General features: G+C 42.1%; 1 protein-coding gene across 1 annotated transcript in view; it reads left to right on the top strand.

The window, feature by feature from the left end:
• LOC145413647 (uncharacterized) overlaps positions 1–22246 on the top strand; it is a 260021-nt gene that overhangs the window by 124631 nt on the left and 113144 nt on the right. The window contains exons 2-4 of the mRNA XM_080283305.1: positions 2657–2745; positions 4197–4358; positions 11676–11807. Coding sequence (XP_080139431.1) covers positions 2657–2745; positions 4197–4358; positions 11676–11807 — 383 coding nt within the window. The remainder of the gene's footprint in view (positions 1–2656; positions 2746–4196; positions 4359–11675; positions 11808–22246) is intronic.

Here is a 22246-nt window from a genome sequence, read left to right as displayed (position 1 = left end):
CCCAGACTGGATCTGTATTACACCCCGACCAGACTCGGTGGCACCGGATGTACGGCACAACTGTACATTCAGGAAAAAAAAAAAAAAAATGTTGGCCCATCATTCAAGTGCAAGTCTGTCACTTTCCTCCCTGACGCATTACTTCAGAGTAAGAGTCATCCTTCAGCAGAGAATCATACCTAACTTCTCTGTCTGAGCGTATTGAACAGTAAAGAGTGGTGAGAAGGCAAAGTGGTGATCTTGGCGAACTTGTCTCTTAAACACACACACACACACACACACACACACACACACACACACACACACACACACACACACACACACACACACACACACACACACACACACACACACACACACACACACACACACACACTACTCCCTGGCTTAGTGGTAACTTTCTCGCTTGCCATCTGGTAGACGGGAGTTCGCGCCTCACTCAGGTTGCGAAAAGTTTCGCTGACGAAGTGGGCGGTTACTGTCCCCCTTGAGCAAGGGGACGGGTGTGTGAAGGTCACAGCCTTGCCCTTACATTGGACTATATGAGCTCTCAGCTCCCTTCTGGGAGGGTAAAAGCTGACGATCACGACCATCAAGTGATCCTGACCGACCCGGTGAATTACACACACACACACACACACACACACACACACACACACACACACACACACACACACACACACACACACACACACACACACCGCGGGGGGAGGGGGCTATAGCTTTCGCTTGCTTGTGTAACAGCAGGCGCTGCTAGGTATTACCTTACGTAGCTACTATCACAGTCAAAAGTTCGTCGACCCTTCCTTGACGGCTGTGGCTATGTTGGGGGTAGCCTAATATGGTTAAGTTTTAAGTGATATAGACTGGTAGTGTGAAGCACATATGGTAATAAAAGAGTCTGAATGAAAAATTAATATTGGTAGGAGAGTATCGGTAAACTGTTGCTCGTGGTAATGTAGTACCAGTGGTCTACTCCAGACGTTATTGATCGCTAGGCGTGTTTCGCGAGTGAGGAGAGTAAATAATTAGTGCCCGTGGGAAGTGGGCTTTACGACCACCCGTTTTTTGTAGAATTAAGTCCAGAGGGTTTTGTTTAATTAACTGTTGGTAACTGTTACCGGTACTTTTTAATATTCTTATTAAAAGACCAGCAATTTTACAGTTTAGCAGGATGCCAGATGTACGAGAGCTATACATATGTACATATTTTACGCTGTCCCTTTGTTGTATAGTATTAATTAACAAACTCATCCCTCGATCGCGTATGTTTCGTGCCGCCCAAACTTTCAACAGCTAGCATAACCGTCAGGACAAGAAATGAATTCCTCAATGATTTGTCCATTCAGGACCTTCGGGCCATTGGCGTCCATTCAGGTTGTTCACGTTAGGTCAGGTAGTCATGTCAGGTCCGTTCGGGTTCATTCTGGTCTAGTTAGGTAACAGTAGTTCCGGCCCAGTTATGTCAGTTCGTCTCTATAGGCCTGTCACGTCACTGAGATCCACTGGGATCTCATGTCGACTCAGGCTCAGTCAAGGCAGTCCAGGACCATTCAGATTCAGCTGAATTCATTCATGGCCATTACACCCAGTTTGGTCCAGTCTGATCAGTTCATCTTCAGTCACGCCAATCCAGGCCATCGTATATCAGTTCTGCTCCATTAATTTCAGCCTTGTTCAGACCCAGTGGATCAATTAAGATTGAATTCAGGCAATATAAATCCTACCAGGCCACACTAGTAGCCCCTTGTAGGTCATGTTTGTAAATGCCTGTGCCAAAAATTACTGTAATAATGCGCGTTTGTTTATTTAGGTTAATTTTTTCAGTACTGAGCGGTGTGGCCAGAGAGATGAGTCGGTGACGATACGTACAGTATATTTCTAATTAGTAAGTAGGCCAGTAGGTGCAAGTCCAAGGTGAGGGTGGTGAAAGCTTGGGATTGGAAGATAGGAGTCAGTGGGATAAGCTAAGGACAGTAGTGGGTGGCGGGGCAGGATGGTACGAATAGCCCACACCCGGAGAAGATGAACACTGGTGACAGGAAAAAATATATATTATTGAAGTTCAGTGCCGAAGAAGCAGAAAAAGGGTGGGGTAAATGGGATGGGCAGTGATAGCGAGGGAGACGTCGAGTACAGCTAGTGACAGTGGGTATTGTGTGAGGCACGGCATTGGTTGTGGGAACTGATAATTATGTCAGCCGTGTGTGCTAGGGGATGAGTTTAAGAAAAGGGAGGGGGGTTAATGGAGAGAAGTAAGTAGGGATAGTGGGTAATGCAGGGTTATGACACCCGGTGAAGATGAGCATTGTAAGTTGGATGATTTGGATGTGGAGATGGTTTACTGTATTTCGATTTTTTTTTTCTGAGAAGAAGAAAGAAAGCACTAGCAGTTGCAACTCTCAATACTTGTTTCCTGTTAAACATACAGAATGTGAACATTCATTGCATCATATTGTGCATTTCCTGTTTGTGAAGTTGGATTTTTCGATGTTGTACATTTAACAAACTTGAACATTATTGTATCACTTTTGTAAATATTCGTATCATATTAGTTATTCATGAATTGTGCATCATTCTGTACATTTATACAGTGTAAGTTGGGGAAAGCATAAATCTGTGTCTGTAAGCTAATTGCATATCCCTTTTTCTTCAGATATCCAGTCATGGTGGGAGCTGCCGAGTATAGCCCATTTTTGCTCACTCTTCAGGGCTGCCTTCGATCTACTTGACTTTGACATTGAGGTGGGTGACCCTTGCACTACATTTACCAGGTAAACTACAGGTAAACACTGTAGATTATGCAGTTTTGGTCACAGTTAATATTATTGTTTGAAGTGACACTGATTGACCCCAGGGATAAGGTGGAATAGGGAGGCTGCCAGAGATCGAGCAGCATGTAGAACCGCCATTCGTTGACCGTGGCCGATGCATGCAAACATGTTGGAGCCTTATAAATGATACAGTACGAAAAAGAACATCGTGTATAGTGTAACACTAGGTATTAGGTACAGTATTATTGTTAAACCTGTATGCCTTAGGGATAACCCATATACATTACCTTGGCTAACAGGGGAACCTCCGAGGTCTGAGGGTTAATCCCTTGAATCAGGTGACGTATTCTGTAGTTTACTCTTATAATCTCCAGATGATGTTTTTTCTCATTTAAATAACATTGTCTGGTAGTTGTATGATTTAAATGCGAAATACATCATTGGAGTTGTTGTTGTTGTTCAACCGTAGTCCATGTGATTGAACAGACATGTGAACCACAGTTAAGCAGGTACCCCTATGAGGGTGTCCCATAGGTTCCCAACACCATTGACATTGTGTCTGTCTTTCATCATACTGATACATTTTATCATCAGTAATAGGAGCTCAAGAAGTTCAGGGAGCTGTTGCCTCTCCTGGCATTGAGAGGGCTCTCCCTCTATGCTAAGGGATCTTTGTATGTGGCATGTGTTAGGAGTGTAATGCTGTATATGGTAGTAGTGAGACCTGGGCAGTAAAGGAAGAGGAGAGTGTAGGCTTAAATGTACAGAAATGACAATGATTAGGTGGATGTGCAGTGCATCCTTGAATGAGAGGCCTGTGGGCTAGGTTTGCATTGGAAGGGTTGAGAGGAAGGGTGGAACTGGAGTGTATTGGTGTTTTGATGAGAAGGGGTAGATTGAGATGATTTGGTCATGTTGGGAGGATGGGGGATGATAGTTGGGAGCAGAAAGTGGGAAGTGTGAATGTTGGGGGTGGGGTTGTGAAAAAGACCTGGGATGAGGTCATAGAAAGTGACCTCAGGGATGAGGGACTTAATAGGGAGGCATGGAGATCCACCATTAAGTGACCAAGGCTGGTGCATGGAAGCATGTGAGAATTTTTATAAACAAAACTAATAGGAGAGCTTTTACTTATGGTATTCAGTGGTACCTGAGATATGTTTGACAGCCACAGTTGTAATGTAAATTATTTTCATATGTTTAGCTAATAAGTTGTTATACCACGCTCATAACCAAGCAGCTTTTTATAAAATACTGCAATGTAATAGCAGCCTGCAACATTACATTGATAAGATGTGGACTGTCAGTAATTGCAGTTGTTAGTTCATAGGATCATTGAGATAAGTATTAAGTTGCAACAGTTGGTAGTAGGCAAAAAGTGATAGTGATAAACTTTTAGTAATTAGTATATTGGAATTGCAGGAACTTGAGGAGGCGCTACTTACCGATGGACTGGATGACGCCGGGAGCCCCTTGCTAGTTGAGCTGACAGTGCGACTAGTGCAGGGTTGCCTCCCGGGCAAGGCAGTCAACGCTACTAACTACCAGAGCTACCTCAGGAAGCTCTTCAAGCACAAGTGTCAGGTATGACTCAAGTGACATACTGGTGGTCACAGCCTGTCATAGAGTTTGTTTTCAAAGCTTCTGATGGGAGCACAGCCTATGAATCATAACACATACTGTATAGAATGTTTTGCCACAGTAAGTACAGTAAGAAGGCTGACACAGACCTTAAAATTATAGAGGTAACTGATGACTAACTATTGAGATGGTATGTTCATGTGGAGAGAATGGCTAACAATAAAGTGGTGAAAAAGGTGTATCTTGAACAAATTTGAAGGAGGGAGGAGGCGAGATAGGCCACGGAGAAGATGGAGGGATGTGGTGGATGAGTGTGTGAGGAAGAGGGGTATGGAAGTCGGTGAGACTAGGCGACTGACAAAAGATCACGCTGGCTAGATGAATGTTATGAGAAGTGCATGATCAGGGATTTCGAACCCCATTTTAACGCGAGAGCATTTATGTTGACTCCATCGGATACGTATATGTGAAGCTACAGATTGCGGTGAAAGTTTTTGGCGTATCAGGTATAGCCAGGATTCCGGGGGCTTGAATGGTGAGTGAATGGAAGTGTGGCCTATTGGAGTGGACAAACTCGGCCTGTCTGAATGTTGTCACTTCTCACCCTGCTGTAGGGTGGGAAAGGAGATCTGAATGATGATGATGATGACTAATTACTTCCATTTGAGAAATTGTACGTCTGGTGGCTCTTAACCCCACCAAATTTATGACATTTTTTTTTCTTTTTTGTTTTATTTTTCAGTTTCTGCTTGTTATTGTCAGATGATTTTCTTCCACTTTGGAGTGGTCTGTATTAGCAAAGTGGTTATAATAGCTGTATCATATCCCTTTTGCTTCAAATTCTCTCATAAGCAGAGTGACAACCTCTGAAATACATTAAGAATTAAAGGAGAATCACATCATCAGATTAAAAGCATCAATAGCTCTTGAGTTTATGCCTAAAACTGAAAACATCTCCTCCAGTCATAACTTTCACTTTATGTTATATACTAGCGGTATTACAGCAAATCTGTGATTTTTCAAAATTTGTGTGAGACTCAGTTACTTCATAAAGCACTGGTGTATTACTGTGTAATACCACTGTATACCGGTATCCAGTTTTGTTTTACTCTTGATGTTTATTACTCCCCATCAGGAATATGGTTTACAGCATTAAGGTACATTTCCATAATAAACACAGTCTTTGCCAAGCAAAGGGATTGCAAACTTGCATGCAAGATGATTGTATGTATATGAAGCAGATCATGTTGTGTAATTTTATTCTCATTAATGCTTGGTGGTGATGTCTGGTGGGGGGAGGGAGAGGAGTACTAGTACTTTTCACCAAGGGGCCATAGCAGTCAACTGGGCTAGTTGTCCTCCAGTTCCCCTACAGTGTTTGACAGAGGGCATGCAATTACAGGTTGCTACTCCCATCCATTAGTACAATACAGTGGTCTGAACCTGGGTGTAGTTCCATGGGAGGCAGCACAACAGCAAATGGAAAATGCAGTGTCAGCTGTAATGCCTTGTTGAACTGAGCAGGACCCTGCTGCTAGCATGGAGTGCCCGAAGGCCACTTGTGGTACCCCTGACCCCAGCCAGGGGAATGGTAGGGGCACCAATGCCTAGTTCACACGGCTCCAAGTGATATGCTAAGTGATATAAGATCCTATCACTCTGCCCAGCTGGCTAAACAAAGTAATTTGAACTGGTTCCAACATTAAAATTTAATGTAAATCAGGGGTTGGGACAAATCCAACACTGAACATTATCAATCAGCATTCTGGGATGCTGGCCAGGAGGACTGCATCCTGCAATGTTTATACAGTGAAAGGGAGAGCAGAAGCTGCTGAGGCATTGAAGAGGAGGAGAGTGGATGTTTGTTGTTTGCCTGAAGTTAGATGGAAAGGAGAAAGTCAAAGGATGACTGTAGGAAAGGGAGAAAGCTGCTAGTTTTCTTGGTGTGAAGATGGCATTGTTATTGGCAGCATGGGTTTGTTAATGGTCAAAAAGTGGGTGGATGGTGTTCTGGATGATGTTTTTGAAGGTTGTAATGAGAGGAGCATAGTGGCTGTTATCTCTACAAATGTTTGTGGATTGAATGAGGAGATATTGGTTAAGTTCTAGGATGAGCTAGTGGAAATTGTGAATGAAGTGAATAAAGAGTATTGTACTTGTTGATAACCTGAATAGACATGTTAAGAGGCAAGATTTGGAGTTCCATGGAGTCCATGAGTAGTTGTGGCATGAGAAATACTGAAGGATAAATGGTATTAGAATTTGGGGATACCACAGATATAGTGGTGTATAACTTTGTGCAAGAAGAGAGGGAACATTTAAGTCAAGAGGGAACAAGAAAAGATAGATTATGCTAATGTTAGGAGAAGGGACAGGGAGCTGGCTAGAGATGTGAAAGTTACACAGGTACCTGGTGAGGAATGTGTGTTATAGCACAAACTGTGATGTCTGTGACTTCAAAATTGAAGAAATTAATTGTGAAGAAAGATTTTTTTTTAAATGGTGGAGGAAGGTGTAGAAGTGAAAAAACAGACAGAACAAGCTGAGATAAAGAAGCTTACCAATGCTGTTGCTGTTGTGACCCCAGGCTCATCTGAGATGTTAACATGGTGGGCTGCAGGCTTAAGTTACCTTCCTGCCATCCACCATCCTCCATTCAGGGGACAGGGAAATAGGTGAGGGACATGTGTAACCTTGGTTATATCATTAACATCACTTGAAGGCATCCCTCTTCTAGACGTTTGCTAATGAACATAATGTATATGATTATGAATGCTGGGGCTATTTAAAGCAGATTCTACTAATAGTCTGCAGATGTAGCTTGTAGCTGAACAAAGGGAGCTTCCAGACATAACGTGGCTTGGTGGTCGAATGAAGTGGAAGCAGTAGACAGGGGGAAAAAAGGAAGTTGTTTAATGCCAAGTGCCGGTCTACGACCAAGGTATACAGAGCAGAGGCTATGGTGCAGAAGGTTGACTAGTTTAATGGTCCTGGAGGGAGAATTAATATATTCATAATGACAGAATGTATGGGAAGGGTTTAATTAGCAAGTGCTTAGTGAACAACCAGTCAGAGATGATGAATGAATGCAGGCTGTTGCAGATTAAGATTTAGAGAGACCATGCTTAATAATTTCAGTCATTGACTGAATGGGGAATAAGAATGGGACAGGAAGGATCTCAGCAGTGCTAAACTAGTGCAGGGCCTGCCTCCAGAGCAGAGGCATTTATAAGTTCCATCAGTATACTGGAGATGGGAAAGTGGCTGGTACCTCTGATATAGAGGGTGAGATGCCAGAAGTTACTTTTAATGTACACTCAGTGCAAAAAGTATTGCAATATTCTCAATTTCTTGTGACACACAATTATTTAATGGTGTAAAAAGTGTGATTAAGTTTTGTAGACCACTTGGCTAATATCTGATGGTCCAGACTTTATTGTTTATGACCATTTGAGATGGAATCAGACAAACTCTGAAAGTATTCCACACTTCAGTCTTGCATCCACATCATTGTCATGGCTTTTGTTAGGTGGGGCACAAATGAGGTATCCTGAGAATCAGGGTTCTGTTTCATGATTAACCAATCATTTTTAATTAGAATCAGGTCAGGTCTTTGCTGTTTTCTGGCCGTTACCCATCGTAAATGTTATCACTCAAACAATTGAGCACATTTTTGGACCAGTTAGAGTCTGTAAGCGAGGAATTCTTGGTCAGTGTAGGGGTGCATCATGCCCCATACTGAAATGATTGCTGTGCATTTTGGCACTTGAGCTATGGTCAGAATTCAGAAGTTGGCTGTGTTGGGAGCTGCCTATGCTGATAATTTAATTTTCATTGCTGAAAGTATTCAGGAAGCCAGAGAAAAGTTTGAGAGGTGGAGAGATAGGATGGAAGTCAATGAACTGAAAGTTGATATGGTAATTAGAAAACAAAGGTGATGGTCACTTAGTGTGAAGGTGGTAATGTAGCTTGTAAAACAAGGTGTGTGGTCTTGTAATATTTGCAGAAAAAAGAGTTGGGAGGAATTCTGTTCCCTGTTGAACTTGTATTAGATGGGTTCAAAAGAGATGCTGAGGTGTTAGAGATACTGTAGACTGCAAGATGTGAGAATTTCATTATGCATTATGAAGGGGATGTTTGGACTGTTGATGATAAAATGGAAATGTTGTTTTGGGTGATAGTTGCCTCCAGTGTGTGGAGAAGTTCTGTTATCTGGGAGATGTGCTGAGTGCAGGAGGATGTGGATGCAGAGACTAAAATCAGAAGTAGATGGGAAAAGTTAAGGGAACTGTTGTGTCTCCAATGAAGGGGCTCTCCTTTTGAGGTGAGGGCGTCCTTCACAGAACATAATTATGAAAAATGTGTGAGAAGTGTTATGCTTGACTGTATGGGAATGAAAGGTGGCAAATGAAAGAAGAGAATACAGACAGTATGCAGTGCACAGAAATGAGGATGTTAAGATGGATGAATAGGGCAACACCCACCGGCAGAACTGATAAATGTGTATTATGAAAGAGATTTGGCAAAAGAGATATCAGAGAAGTGATGCAAACCAGTAGGTTAAATTGGTCTGGACATGTTCAGAGGAAGGGAGAGGGTGTCTGGCTGAGGAGAATCACAGGTATAAATGTGAAAGGACGAATGTCGAGAGACAGATTGAAGACAAGAGATGAGGTTCTTCATGGGGGTCTCCAGTGTGGGAGGTTGAGTAGGGAGGTGGTTCAGGCTTGTAATAGATTCTTCATGGAAATATCCAGGATGAGGGACTGAGTAGGGAGATGGCTCAGGATTGTGACACTTGGAGAGCTGCTGTCTTATGAAAAAAATTAGACATGTTAGCATAGTCATTATTCTGTAAATATAATCATTCTTCATCCTATTCTAGGAGTCTCCAGCCTGATGACATATCTTGAAAATTCAGCCAGGTTACTGTCTATCTATCTGTCTATCTATTGCCAGATGCCTCAGTCCCGTAAGTGGTGGCCTCAAACAAATTGCCTTCATGTCTCCCGGTCCAATGCTGCTTCACTGCCTTGCCTCCAGCTCACACCCCCTTCTCTTATATACCTCTCCACTCTATCCCTCCATCTCATCCTTGGCCTCCCCCTTCCCTCTCCCCCCCTCCACTTCATCCTCGGCCTCCCCCTCCCTCTCCTCTCTTCCACCTCATCATCGGCCTCCCCCTCCCTCTCCCCCCTCTGTCTCGCTCGCTTACATTCTCCTCGTTAGTCTCTCGCTCTCCATCATCTCCACGTGGCCAAGCCACCTCATTGTACAGGGTATTTCTTTTAATGCGTTCTATCACATCCACATCCACATCCACACTACAGCACTCCTTCACATCCTCATTTGTCAGTCTGTCTCTCCATGTAACTCCACATGCTCCTTTCAAATAACTCATTTCCACTGCTCTCACCCTTGACTTGTGTCCCTCCAACAAGGTCCAAGCTTCACTTCCATACGTAAAAATTGGTATCACAATACTGTCATGCAGCGACTTTTTTACTTCCATACTCACTTCCTTGTTCTTTATGACTGCTTTCAAAGAACCAGCAACCTTTCTTCCCTGTTGTACCCTTTCAAGCACTTTATCCCCTAAACTTCCATCCGTACTCATCACACTACCCAAGCACATAAACGCACTCACATTTTCCATTTCCTCCACATCCAGCATCACTACATTCAATGACTTCATTTTTCTCAAAGACTATAACTTTACTCTTCCCTACAGTCACTTTTAAATTCTGTTTCTTACACACACATCCCCCTTACTCTTCCCTACAGTCACCTTTAAATTCCATTTCTTACACACACATCCCCAAACTCATTCACCAAGCATAGTAGTTCCCCTACCTCATTACTTAACAGTACAGTATCATTTACAAACCTTTAATTGTGAAGCGGTTAATGAAGGCAGCATCAAACTTGTTCCAATTTAAAAAATCTGTCTTGACTGGAATGAAACTATCTAAGAGGCAACAGGAGTAATGTAAAAAATACATTATTACACTAAAGAGGATATAACATGGGAATGCATGATTCTTTGATCTCACTGAGACATAAAGGTGAAAAGAAATGTACAAAAAGAGGTGTAAGGCTGCCAGCAATGCAAGTGCTGTGTGGAGAAGTCATTACATCCTTGTTCCAGTACAAAGAATGAGAGTTTCCTGCTCCTCATGCTTGTCCCTCGTAGCTATTTTTTGTGATAGGCAGGGAATATGTAAGTAGTACAGTAGACTTTATCTCCAGTTCCTAGAGATCAGAGAAGTCAGTCCTTGGAGGGTTTTAACATATATAAGCTCTGGTTCACTTAGAATGTAACTTATGGTACAGTGCATTCTGTTGAAGTACACATTATGATTAACTCCCTCAACCTCAGTACATCATTTGTAGGTTATTCTTGCCAGCAGCAGACAGTTTTATTTAATTCTGAAAGGACCTTGAGTAATCTGTCTATCTAGCCAAATGCCATAATTCCATAAGGGGTGGCCATTTGTCTTTGAGTTTAATTGTTTTATTGGGAGGTGCACTAACCCTATGCCAACCCACTTGTTGACACAAAGACATCACATGTGGGTTGGTTATATGGTTAGCACCCTGTGTTGTAAATGGTTTCCTGGCTTACAGGAAATCATTAGGCTCGTCACTTAGTGTAAAGCCGCCTGAAAAAAGAGTAATAAAAAGCGACAGAAAAGATGGGAGAAATAGGAAGAGAGGAGGGGGGCAGACACAGAAAAAGAGTGATAAAGGTGAAGGGGCTAAAAAAAACTGTATCTGCCTCTCCAGTTCAAAAAGTCTCCCTTAAGTTGAATAAAATTGTTTGGAGACAGGAAGAATAAAGTAAAACATACATCACCAGATTCAAGGGATTAACCAGTTGACCTAAGAGGTGACTATTTAATTTTATTCTTACCTTCTGACAATTTTATTCAGCTTTGAATAGATTGTTAGAACTGGAGAGGCTGGATATAGCCTTGATAAGCACCTTCAGTACGAGAAGGGTGCTGACAAGGAACACCTTCGTGTGATGGCACTGATATTGCTAAGTCTCTCTACTGTTTGGTAGTGCAAAATGCTCCTTAACTCACTCCTTTTTTCCTGAAAGGAGAATTGTGAACTGCAGAAGGACTGCTTTAGCCTGCAGTCCACCAGGTTTACATTCAGATGAGCCTGTGGTCACAACAGCAACAATGTGAGAGGCCTTTCCTAAGCTGAATAAACTCATCTAGTAACAGAAAGAATAAGTTGAAAAGGACATTACCCAGATTTAAAATGGGAAGAAATATACCCGTGTGTAAATTAATTATCATATTCCAACAGGAGGACCCCACAAGAGAGAATCTGTTCATAGAGGGTGATATGCGGTGGTTGCCCTTACGACGGAAAGTGGAAATTCTACATGCTCTGTGTGACTTCAGACTGGAGGCTGATGATGTCCTCGACCTTTTAAAAGTAAGTCTGAATCTAATTGTCAAGAGATAATGAGAAAGTGTGTGGAAAAACTTGTGCCCCGTTATGGAAATGTTTATTGAGGTGATATATTTGACAAGCTTGGCCAGAACTACAGTTTTGTCCTGTGTCTTCTTAATAAGCAGCAGTTCCATAAGTGAGATATAACTTTTTCCAATAGAACAATTCAAAGCATTTTGAAATCAAGACACAGGCAGGTCATATGTGCCCATTTAGATTGCCCATATACAGTACATTACTGTATTCTGCATTATATTACATTACTTTATCAAGGTACAGGAGCCTGTTCTGTAGCAGGATAATGTTTCGTGTAAATATAGTGCCCCATGAGGTGTTTAGTATGCATCTAACCTCAGGAGGAATTGCTGATGGTTTTACAACAACATTTACGCTTTTGAGTTTGATAACTTTAACAAAACCTAGGCAGTACTACACTGTTGCAACCCTCCACCTGACCAAGCACATAGGCCCCCCCTTCCACCTCCCTCCACCTCTAACCAAGCACCTAATGGTCCTCCCCCCCCAGTCTTTTCTTTAAAGGTGGGCATAAGGAGAATGCCTTGAGGACACAACCTGGGCTCTTCAGATTCCTTGCACAGATGGCATTGAAATCTCTGGATTTTTTTTATTAAAAAAAAAAAAATCTACTCAAGACACAGCATTCTACCTATCCAAAGGCACCAGTTCACTACAGGACACATAACTGTGTGAAATTTCGTGGCTATTGGGAATACTTTCTGAGTTCTAGTCCAGAAACTAAATCTCTGTGGCCAGCCAGCTGCCCTGCCGTCCAACTCTATGGACGGACACCTATTGATCCTAGTGATAACAACACCTTCCCCTGACTTTGTCAGGTGGAGGGTAAAAAAACATAGGCAATGCTATGTTGTTGCAGCCCTCCATCTGACCAAGCACATACCCCCCACTGCCCTGCACACCTTCAACCAAGTGCACAACAGCCATCCTCCCCACGAATCTTTTCTTTTATAGGTGGGCATAAGGGGAATGCCATGACGACATGTAACCTGGGCCTTTCAGATTTCTTGTGCAGGTTGCATTGAAATCTCTGGATTTTTTTTTTTTTCATTGTTTAAAAAAAAACACTACTTAAGACACAATATTCTACCTATCAGTAGGCACCAGTTCACTTTAAAGAAACATAACAACATGAAATTGCATGGCTCTGTAGCAAATACTTTCTGAGTTTGGCCTGGAAACGAAATCTCTACTCCCTACCAACCACCTTCCACCCTGCTGCCCAACTCTACGGACTGACACCTGTTGATCCCAGTGATAACAACTCCCTCCTCTGACTTTGTCATGTGGAGGGTAACAACATGATGATACTTTTGTAATAACAAATCCATATTTGCATTGTGATCTTTTGGTGCATTTCGTATATTTTTATGTAGACTTTATGTGCTGGATTATTTTTTTCCCACTCCACCTGAGAAAGTCAGAGGAGGGAGTTGTTATCACTGGGATCAATAGGTGTCCGTCTGTAAAGTTGGGTGGCAGGGTGGCTGGCTGGGTGTAGAGATTTCATTTCCAGGCCAGAACTCAGAAAGTATTCATTATAGAATCACGAAATATCTTATAGTTATGTGTCTTATAGTGAGCTGGTGCCTTTTGATAGGGAGAATGCTGTATTTTAAGCAGTTTTTTTTTTTTTTTTTTTAATGAACAATTTAAAAAATAATTTTTCCAGAGATTTCAGTGCGACCTGCTCAAGGAATCTGAAAGGCCCAGGTTATGTGTCTTCAAGGCATTATCCTTATGTCCACCCTTGAAAAAAAAAGATTGGGGTGGGATGAGGGCTGTTATGCACTTGGATGTGCAGGGAGGTGGTGGGATATGTGCTTGGTCAGATGAAGGGTTGCAATGGGCATTGCCTATGTTTTAATGTATAACAGAGTTCTCTTTCACTTTATATACATCAAGTGTACATCATAGGGGCATTTGTCTTCTTAGTGTAATAGGAAAAGTATATGGCAGGATACTTATTGACAGAGTTAGGGAATTAACAGAGGAATTAGTTGGGGAAGAACAGGAAGGTTTTAGGAAGGGAAGAAGTTGTGTAGATCCGATTTTCATTCTTAGGTCTTTAGTGGATAAGTTTCTAGAGAAAAAGAAGTTGTATGTGGCCTTCATGGATTTGGAGAAAGCATATTACAGGGTGCATAGACAAGGATTGTGGAAAGTATTTTGAATCCATCCATCCATCCATCATCTAATCCTACGTTGCCCCATGCCGAGTGTAGGAGCCTGGGGCTAGGCAAGTCGATCATGACATTTAAGATGAGAGTGACCGGCCTCACTTATCCCTGAGTGGCATTACGTGAGCAATAAACCCCAACCACCCCTTGGAAATACTGTACACCTTCACCAGCTCAATCTGATTGGAGTGCCCTAATTACCCACTAAACCTCTTCTGTCTTTCTTTCCTTCATTCCTTCCTCTTCCTTCTGCCTGTGGGGGACTCTACACTGAGTGACAAGCCAAATGGTTTCCTGGTGTACAGGAAACCATTTGGCATGTCGCTCAGTGTAGAGTCACCCACAGGCAGAAGGAAGAGGAGAGAATGAAGGAAAGAAAGACAGAAGAGGGAGCGTAAAGTCACCTATAGGTAGAAGGACGAGGAAAGAATGAAGGAAAGAAAGACAAAAGAGGATAGATAAGGATAGAGGAGAGAAAAGGGCAGACACCCGAGAGCAGCACTACATCGAGTGAGTGGATGGTGAGTGCCCCCACCTGCCACTAAAGTATTAAGAATATATGGAGTAAATGGGAAGTTGTTGAATGCTGTGAAAAGTATGCTAAGGCTGCAGTGCGTAGACAGTGAACTAAGTGAATTTTTCTCTTTGAAGGTTGGATTGAAACAGGAATGTGTCATGTCTCCATAGTTGTTCAGTCTGTATATTGATAGGATTATAAAAGAGATACATGGTAGGGCAGTGGATGTTGGATCGGCCCTAATGAGAGAGGGCAATGTGTGGAAACTCCCTGTACTGTTGCTTGCAGATGATACTGTGTTGGTAAGTGAAGACGAAGGGGAGCTGCAAGGCTTGGTGAATGAGTTTGGGAGAGTGTGTAAGAAACAGAATCTAAAGGTGAATGTAGGGAAGAGTTAAGTTATGGTCTTCGAGAGAAATGAAGTCACTGAATGTACAATGATGTTGGATGAGGAGGAAATGAAAAATGTGAGTGCGTTTAAGTGCTGGGTAATGTGATGAGTAAAGGTGGAAATTCAGAGGGTGAAGTGCTTGAAAGGGTACAACAAGGAAGAAAGGTTGCTGGTTCTTTGAAAGCAGTGATAAGAAACAGGGAAGTGAGCATGGAGGTGATAAAGTTACTGCATGACTGTATTGTGATACCAACTCTAATTTATGAAAATGAAGCTTAGACCTTGTTGCAGGGACACAAGTCAAGGGTGAGGGCAGTGGAAATGAGTTATTTGAGAGGAGCATGTGGAGTCACATGGAGAGACAGACTGACAAATGAGAAAGTGAAGGAGCATCATGGTGTGGGTGTGGATGTTATAGGAAGCATTAGGAGAAACACATTGAGGTAGTTTGGCCATGTGGAGAGGATGGAGAGTGAGAGATTGACGAGGAGAGAGTGTGTGTGTGTGTGTGTGTGAGGTGGAGGGGCGGAGATGGGGGGGGAAGTCAAGGATGAGATGGAGGGATGGAGTGGAGAGGTATATGAGGGAGGGAGGTGTGAGCTGGGAGCAGGGCAGTGAAATGGCGGAGTACATGGCGACATGGAAGCGATTTGTTTGTGGCCACCCCTTATGGGATTAAGGCATCTGGCAATAGATAGGTGGATAGTACAGCATAGCTCTAGCATATACCTTTGTGTTGCACTACATTTGTGTGATGTATGTTTTTGAAAACTTGTATCCCGTACTGTCTGTAGCAGTTGTTTCTTGATGGCAGAATTCTAATTGCTTATTACAGTTTTGGTAACCAACATACTCTTAGTAAGGTAGTATCTAGTTTTGACCTTCCCTTGTTATCCACCACCAGACAAAGTCAGAGGAGGGTGTTGTTGTCACCGGGATCAATCGGTGTCCGTCCATAGAGTTGTGCGGCAGGGTGGCTGGCCTGGCATAGAGATTTCGTTTCTGGGCCTGAACTCAGAAAATTTTCACTGTAGAGTTATGAAATTTCATATAGTTATGTGTCTTATAGTGAACTGGTGCCCTTTGATAGGTAGAATGCTGTGCCTTATGAAGTTTTTTTTTTTTAATAATGAAAATAATAAATAGATAATGGTCTAGGGTACAAGGGCTTAAGGGTAATTGCAGATAAAACAAAAGTGAGCTGGTGGCTGTACTGTCAAAGAAGAGGGAGAGTGGCCATGTGCGATTTGCCACAAGCGTGTGGGAAGTAATTCGATCTTGTGCAGCGTCTGTGAGAAGTGGGTGCATAAGAGATGAAGTGGTATTAGAAGTAGACCGCGAGATGATGCTGACTTTTCATGTGTGCGGTGTGGTGGGGAGAGCAAGTGGAGATTGTCAGATGTGAAAGGATTGAACTTGCTGGTGAGTCTCATAAGTGTGTGGAAGAGTTTGTTATTTGAGAGACATGGTATATGATGGAGGTGGGGCTAGAGCCAGCTTTTTGGCTAGAATGAGGAGTGGTTGGAAGAAGTTCATGGAGCTGTTGCCTCTCCTGACACTGAGAGGGCTCTCACTCCATGCTAAGGGATCTTTGTATGCAGCATGTGTTAAGATTGTAATGCTGTATGGTAGCGAGACTTGGGCTGTAAAGGAAGAGGATATTCACAGGCTCGAACATACAGAAATGACAATGATTTGGTGAATGTGCAGTGCGTCCCTGAGTGTGAAGCCTGGGGGGGGGGGGGCTAGGTTTATAATGGAGGAGTTGAGGGATAGGATGGGACTGGAGTGTGTTGGTGTTGTGTTGAGGAGAGTTAGATTGAGGTGGTTTGGGCACATGGAGAGGATGGAAGATGATAATTGGGTGCAGAAGGTGAAAATTGTTAATGTTAGGGGTAGGGTTGTGAGAGGTAGGCTGAAAGAGACCTGGGATGAGGTCATTGAGTGCGACCTCATGGATAAGGGACTGAACAGGGAAGCTGCTGGATATCGAGCAATATGGAGAGCTGCCATTAGGTGACCAAGGCCAATGCATGCAAGCATGTTGGGGCCGTCAAAAATGAATGAACAAATGAATAAAATATATATATATATATATATATACAGTGAACCCTCATTATACGATGGGGTTCCGTTCCTGAAAACCCCATCGTAAAGCAATCCATCGTATAGCAATCCCATTATAACATGGAGTCAATGGGGATACGTTCCCAGACGTGCCTAAACTCTCACATACACACACCTTAGCACTCACATACATGAAATATCCTTATGTTTAAACATTTAAAGTAACACATTAATAGTGAATAAAGAGAAAAAAACATGAAAACTACAGTATACAGTAGATCTTACCTTTACTGAAGCAAGCAACTGTTGTTTATGTGGTTCCTAGACAATTCGCCATGAAGTCGACAATTCGTCGTCATAATATGGATGTTCCCCGTCAGGACATTTCCCCGTCATTCTGTAAACATACTTATTACTGATTAACTGGTACTGTAATAACTAATTCTCAGGGGGATCTATCAAAATCTATTTTCATTCAATAGCATTGGCTTTGGATATCATTTGTAAGTTGCACTTTTAGACAATATTTAACTTAGTTGATTTTGAATTATGTTCTAGCATCACCCACAGCTGTTTTCATTAATTTCCATTGGTACTACAACATCCTGGGTATATTTTAAAACGACTTTGAAGAGGTACAAGTACAGTACTTCCTAAATAAACTGATATGAAAATAACGATGGGGAATCATCCTGATGACGAAAAATCCCGATGGCGAATTGTCTTGGTATTGTTGTGATGGCGAATTGACTTGATGGCGAAATATCCAGAAACATTTATATAGACGTAACATGAAGATTATTTGTATAATTCCAAAGTATGTCGATCGTTCACTTAAGGTAATTAGGCATTTATATAAATGCCAATGTCTCGTATGTAGCCTTATGCTAAGATGAAGGATCGATCATAAATCAGCTGATTCACGTTTCAATATATTATTATTTTTCATTTAATGCCCATGATTTGATGCCATATTTTACATTTACTATATAAACAATAAACCACCATCACTTTTATAACTTACATAATTAAAAAACTAGTGTACTTGCTAAATAAACTGATACGTAAATAAATGATGGGGAATCGTCCTGACGGCGAATTGTCCCGACTCAGCCTCACAGTCACAGAGACTCACAGCCCTCACTCGTCAGTGTCAGAACTGCCTGGCTGGGCAGGGCTGGCTGGCTGGGCAGGGCTAGCTAATGAGGCTGGACCGGTGGACAAGTGTGTGTGGTCTAATGCCGACAGTGTGAGGACGTTTTTGTTGTGTTTGCACATTTGCTGTTCACTGAGCCGCAGATGATCCATCGTTGTTGCAAATCGTTCCCATTGTATAGTGGGCATAGGGTACTAAAATTTTGACATTGTATAAGCGAAATATCGTACAAAGAGGCATCGTATAATGAGGGTTTACTGTATATATATATATATATATATATATATATATAGATATATAGATAGATGGATAGATATATATAGATATATATATATATACAGTATATATATACTGTAGATATAGCTATATATATCTATATATATATATATATATATATATATATATATATATATATATATATATATATATATGTATATATATATATATATATATATATATATATATATATATATATATGTATATATATATATATATATATATATATATATATATAGATAGATAGATATATATATAGATATATATATATATATATATATAACATACAGTATCAAACGGAAGAGGGAATAATGTACTGCCGTACATTGTTCAAGGCTAACAGCCATAAGGGGTTAATGGAATACTGTTTGTATCAATACTCTCTTTCACACATACACGAGCAGACAAAAGAATGTGCAATAAATGGGGAGCAGAAATAACTGTATGCGACATCGAACAATGAATGTGGAACTGAATGCCACCTTACAAGAACACTTGAGATGAAAGTATTTTTTCTTATTAGTAAACATAATTGTTCCATTTAGGTCCCTATAATTGTGAAACTCTTAAATTTTCGTCCAAGCATACAGCGTAATAACCTTACCAATTCAATTCATATTCTCTAGTTTGTTTTTGTATTTTTCTAGTTTGTTTTCTTATTATCATAACGTTCCTTAAGCCTTACCTACGTTTGTTTCCGGCATATTGGAAGAAACTTACTCATAATTAGGGTGCATGTTACATTAGCATTTAAACATATCGGCGAAAACATCTGGGATGAAGTGGCAGGCCGCCTGACTGTTTGAGATGGTAGAGGAGGGTCGTGAAAACATACCAGTGACCTTCGTTCCCTTCCCATAATTGTTCGCAGTTTTTTATAGCTCTCCCTAACCCAACATCCCCGACACCGGAACAGTAAAGCATTGTTCGAGGCTGACAGCTATGATGGGGTTAATGGAATGCATTATTGTTTGTATTAATTCTCTCTTTCACACATACAGTACACTTAAGAACGAACAAAAGAGTGAACAGTAAATGTAAGAGGAAGAAATAACAATGCTCTGTTGGTCCGAAATGTGTTGGGAGGCGCGATACCTAACGAAAAATGCAGAACTCAATGCTAACTTACGAGAACACATGGGATGAGTATTTTTTTTTTTTTTCTGATTAGCAGACATTCTTGTTTCATTTCGTTCCCTAAAACTAGGAAACCCATTACTTTTCGTCTAAGCATACAGCCTAAAGACCTCACCAATTCACTTCATATTCCTCCAGTTTGTTTTCTGTGTTTTTCTATTTTGAGGGTAGTACATTACCTTCTCTTGCTGAAAGATTTTCTCTTTTATCACGTTCTTTAAGCCGTACCTACGATTGCTTCGGGCATAATGGATGAAACTCATCGTACACAAAAGTGGATTTAGTTTCCCAATTTCCCAACTGGAGCCCAGGTTAGGTCAGGTTAGGTTAAATTATTAAGTAGTTAAGCAAGGTTAGGCTACGTCAGGAGTAACAGTTGCCTCACCAAACTCCATCCTACCACCCTTGTGATCGAGTTGTGAGCAGGTGTGGGTGGGGGCAGGGTGAGCAAGACTCTCTCTGGTTTATCCATGCCTCTCTCCCTAGAAACTGGATGCTTCCTGTTTAAACCGGAGCTATCGTACGGATAATTCTATGAATTACTATACCACTGAACCATTGGGTCACGGCCGGACGGATATACCGAAAGCTGGATAATCCGAGCCTGGATAATCGAGCTTCCACTGTATATATATATATATATATATAGATAGATAGATAGATATATATATATATATATATATATATATATATATATATATGTGTGTGTGTGTGTGTAGATAGATATAGATATATATATATATACAGTATATCCCCCTAGTACGTGAAACCCCTAGTGCGCGAGGACCTGCTTTTAATGTTTTCCTAACCAGAGTACGCGAGTCACACCCACACAATGCGAGGCAGCAGAAAAAACTGCCCCAAACCGGTGTTTTCTGGTGTGAACCCAAGAGTGACACCTGCCTCTGGCAGCAGAACAACAGGCAGCGCAAGTGATGGAGAGTGATTTGCCAGTGCCTAGGATTAGTCGAATCCAGTGTGCCCTGAATAGGTTCAAGGAGGAATTCAGGAGCATGGAACTGTGCCAGCAATGAATGGAAGAGGTTCTGAGGTCACAAGACTGAACCTTTCACTACTACACAGAGAAGCACCATCAAGAAACAGGAGGAAACAAACCCTCATCACCCATTACATTCAGCGGCCACCAGAAATTCAGGAACCCGTGGAAGCAGTGCCTTCTTCTGCAGAGCCAATTCCTGGGGAGGAACTAGAGAATGAGTTGATGTCATTGGTGTCATCAGTAGACTTTGAAGGATTCATGGAGGAAGTGAGTGAGGTGGCTTGTGAAAGTGTTGATGAAGAGGTTGGTGAGGTGGGTGGTGCAGCTGGTAGTGCATCAGGTGGTGCGGCGGGTGATGCAGGGGATGCACATTAAGTGCCTTACCCTGCCTCGGAACCCCTTCTTATGTCCATCAAGCCTGTTGTCTTCTTTGATTAAGGTGAGCAGCCATATACTTGTTATTTCAGGTACATCTTAAGTACTGTTCTGTATATGTCTTAGATAGTTTCCCTCAAACGGGTCAAAAAGGTCACTGATAGGGGGGGGGGTGCCTGCCTAATGTTAATTTTCCCAATAGTCCATGTATTCCTAGTATGCAAAATCCTAGTACGCGAGCATGTATACCACCCATATAGGCATGTACTAGGGGGATGTACTGTATGTATTTCCAGAGATTTTAATGTGACCTGCACAAGGAATCTGAAAGGCCCAGGTTATGTGTCCTCAAGGCGTTCCCTTTACGCCCACCTTTAAAAGAAAAGATGGGGGGGGGGGGCTGTTATGTACTTGGTTAGGTGTGCAGGAAGGTGGGGGGTATGTACTTGGTTAGGTGGAGGGTTGCAACAGCATAGCTCATCCTATGTTTCCCATGTATGTCAGTTGGAGTCTGTTGGTTGCTGTGCCTCTTATCCATACCAAGAGTTTATGGTACAGTACAATAATGTTCCTTCATGGTAGCTATGTTTCTCAAGATTTTTTTTTCTTAAGTGAAAACCATGGCTACGCATATATGACAGTATCATGTGTTTTAATAGAATCCACCATCATAGAGCCTGCATTTCTTATTACTGTAGATCCTCAGCTTACTCACTTTCTGCAAACCAACCTGATTCATGATATGAGTATGTCAGATAAGAAAAGATCATAAATCGATATCAGTTTAACATGGATTCAGTGGGAATACACAAGGGGTCATGGGCCGTGTAACCAACCCTCCCCCTCAAAAAAAAAAAAAAAGTCAGCCACCTGAACTATGTTCTAGGCTTGTCTGAGTCATCACCAAGACCCCTCACCCCCTACTCCCCTGAGGTTAGCGAACAGCTGGAAGGCTTGGGTGATCACTCCAGGTTGAGTGATGGGGAGAGCGTGGTGGTGAAATTGAGGGAGAGTGATGTGGTGAGGCAGCGAGAGAGAGAGAGAGATGCGGTGAGGCAGCAGGAGAGCAATGTGGTGAGGCAGCAGGAGAGCTATGCAGTGAGGCAGCGGGAGAGTGATGTGGCAAGGCAAGGGACTATATGTATGATGGGAGTACAGGGGAGGGTAGGGATGAGCCAGGCAACAGTGAAGATGAGGAGGCAGGTAAGGCAAGACATAGCATTTGCACCCGACTCGATAGCCGCCTCGGTTCTCCCTCAGTGCTGGTGATTGTCGTACAGGGGAAG

The sequence above is a fragment of the Coenobita brevimanus genome, chromosome 97, assembly GCF_032717465.1.
Source record: "Coenobita brevimanus isolate Jiangsu-jjx chromosome 97, ASM3271746v2, whole genome shotgun sequence".
Lineage (NCBI taxonomy): Eukaryota > Metazoa > Arthropoda > Malacostraca > Decapoda > Coenobitidae > Coenobita > Coenobita brevimanus.
Note: the sequence above shows the minus strand (reverse complement) of the source record. Positions and strands in the feature narration are given on the sequence as shown.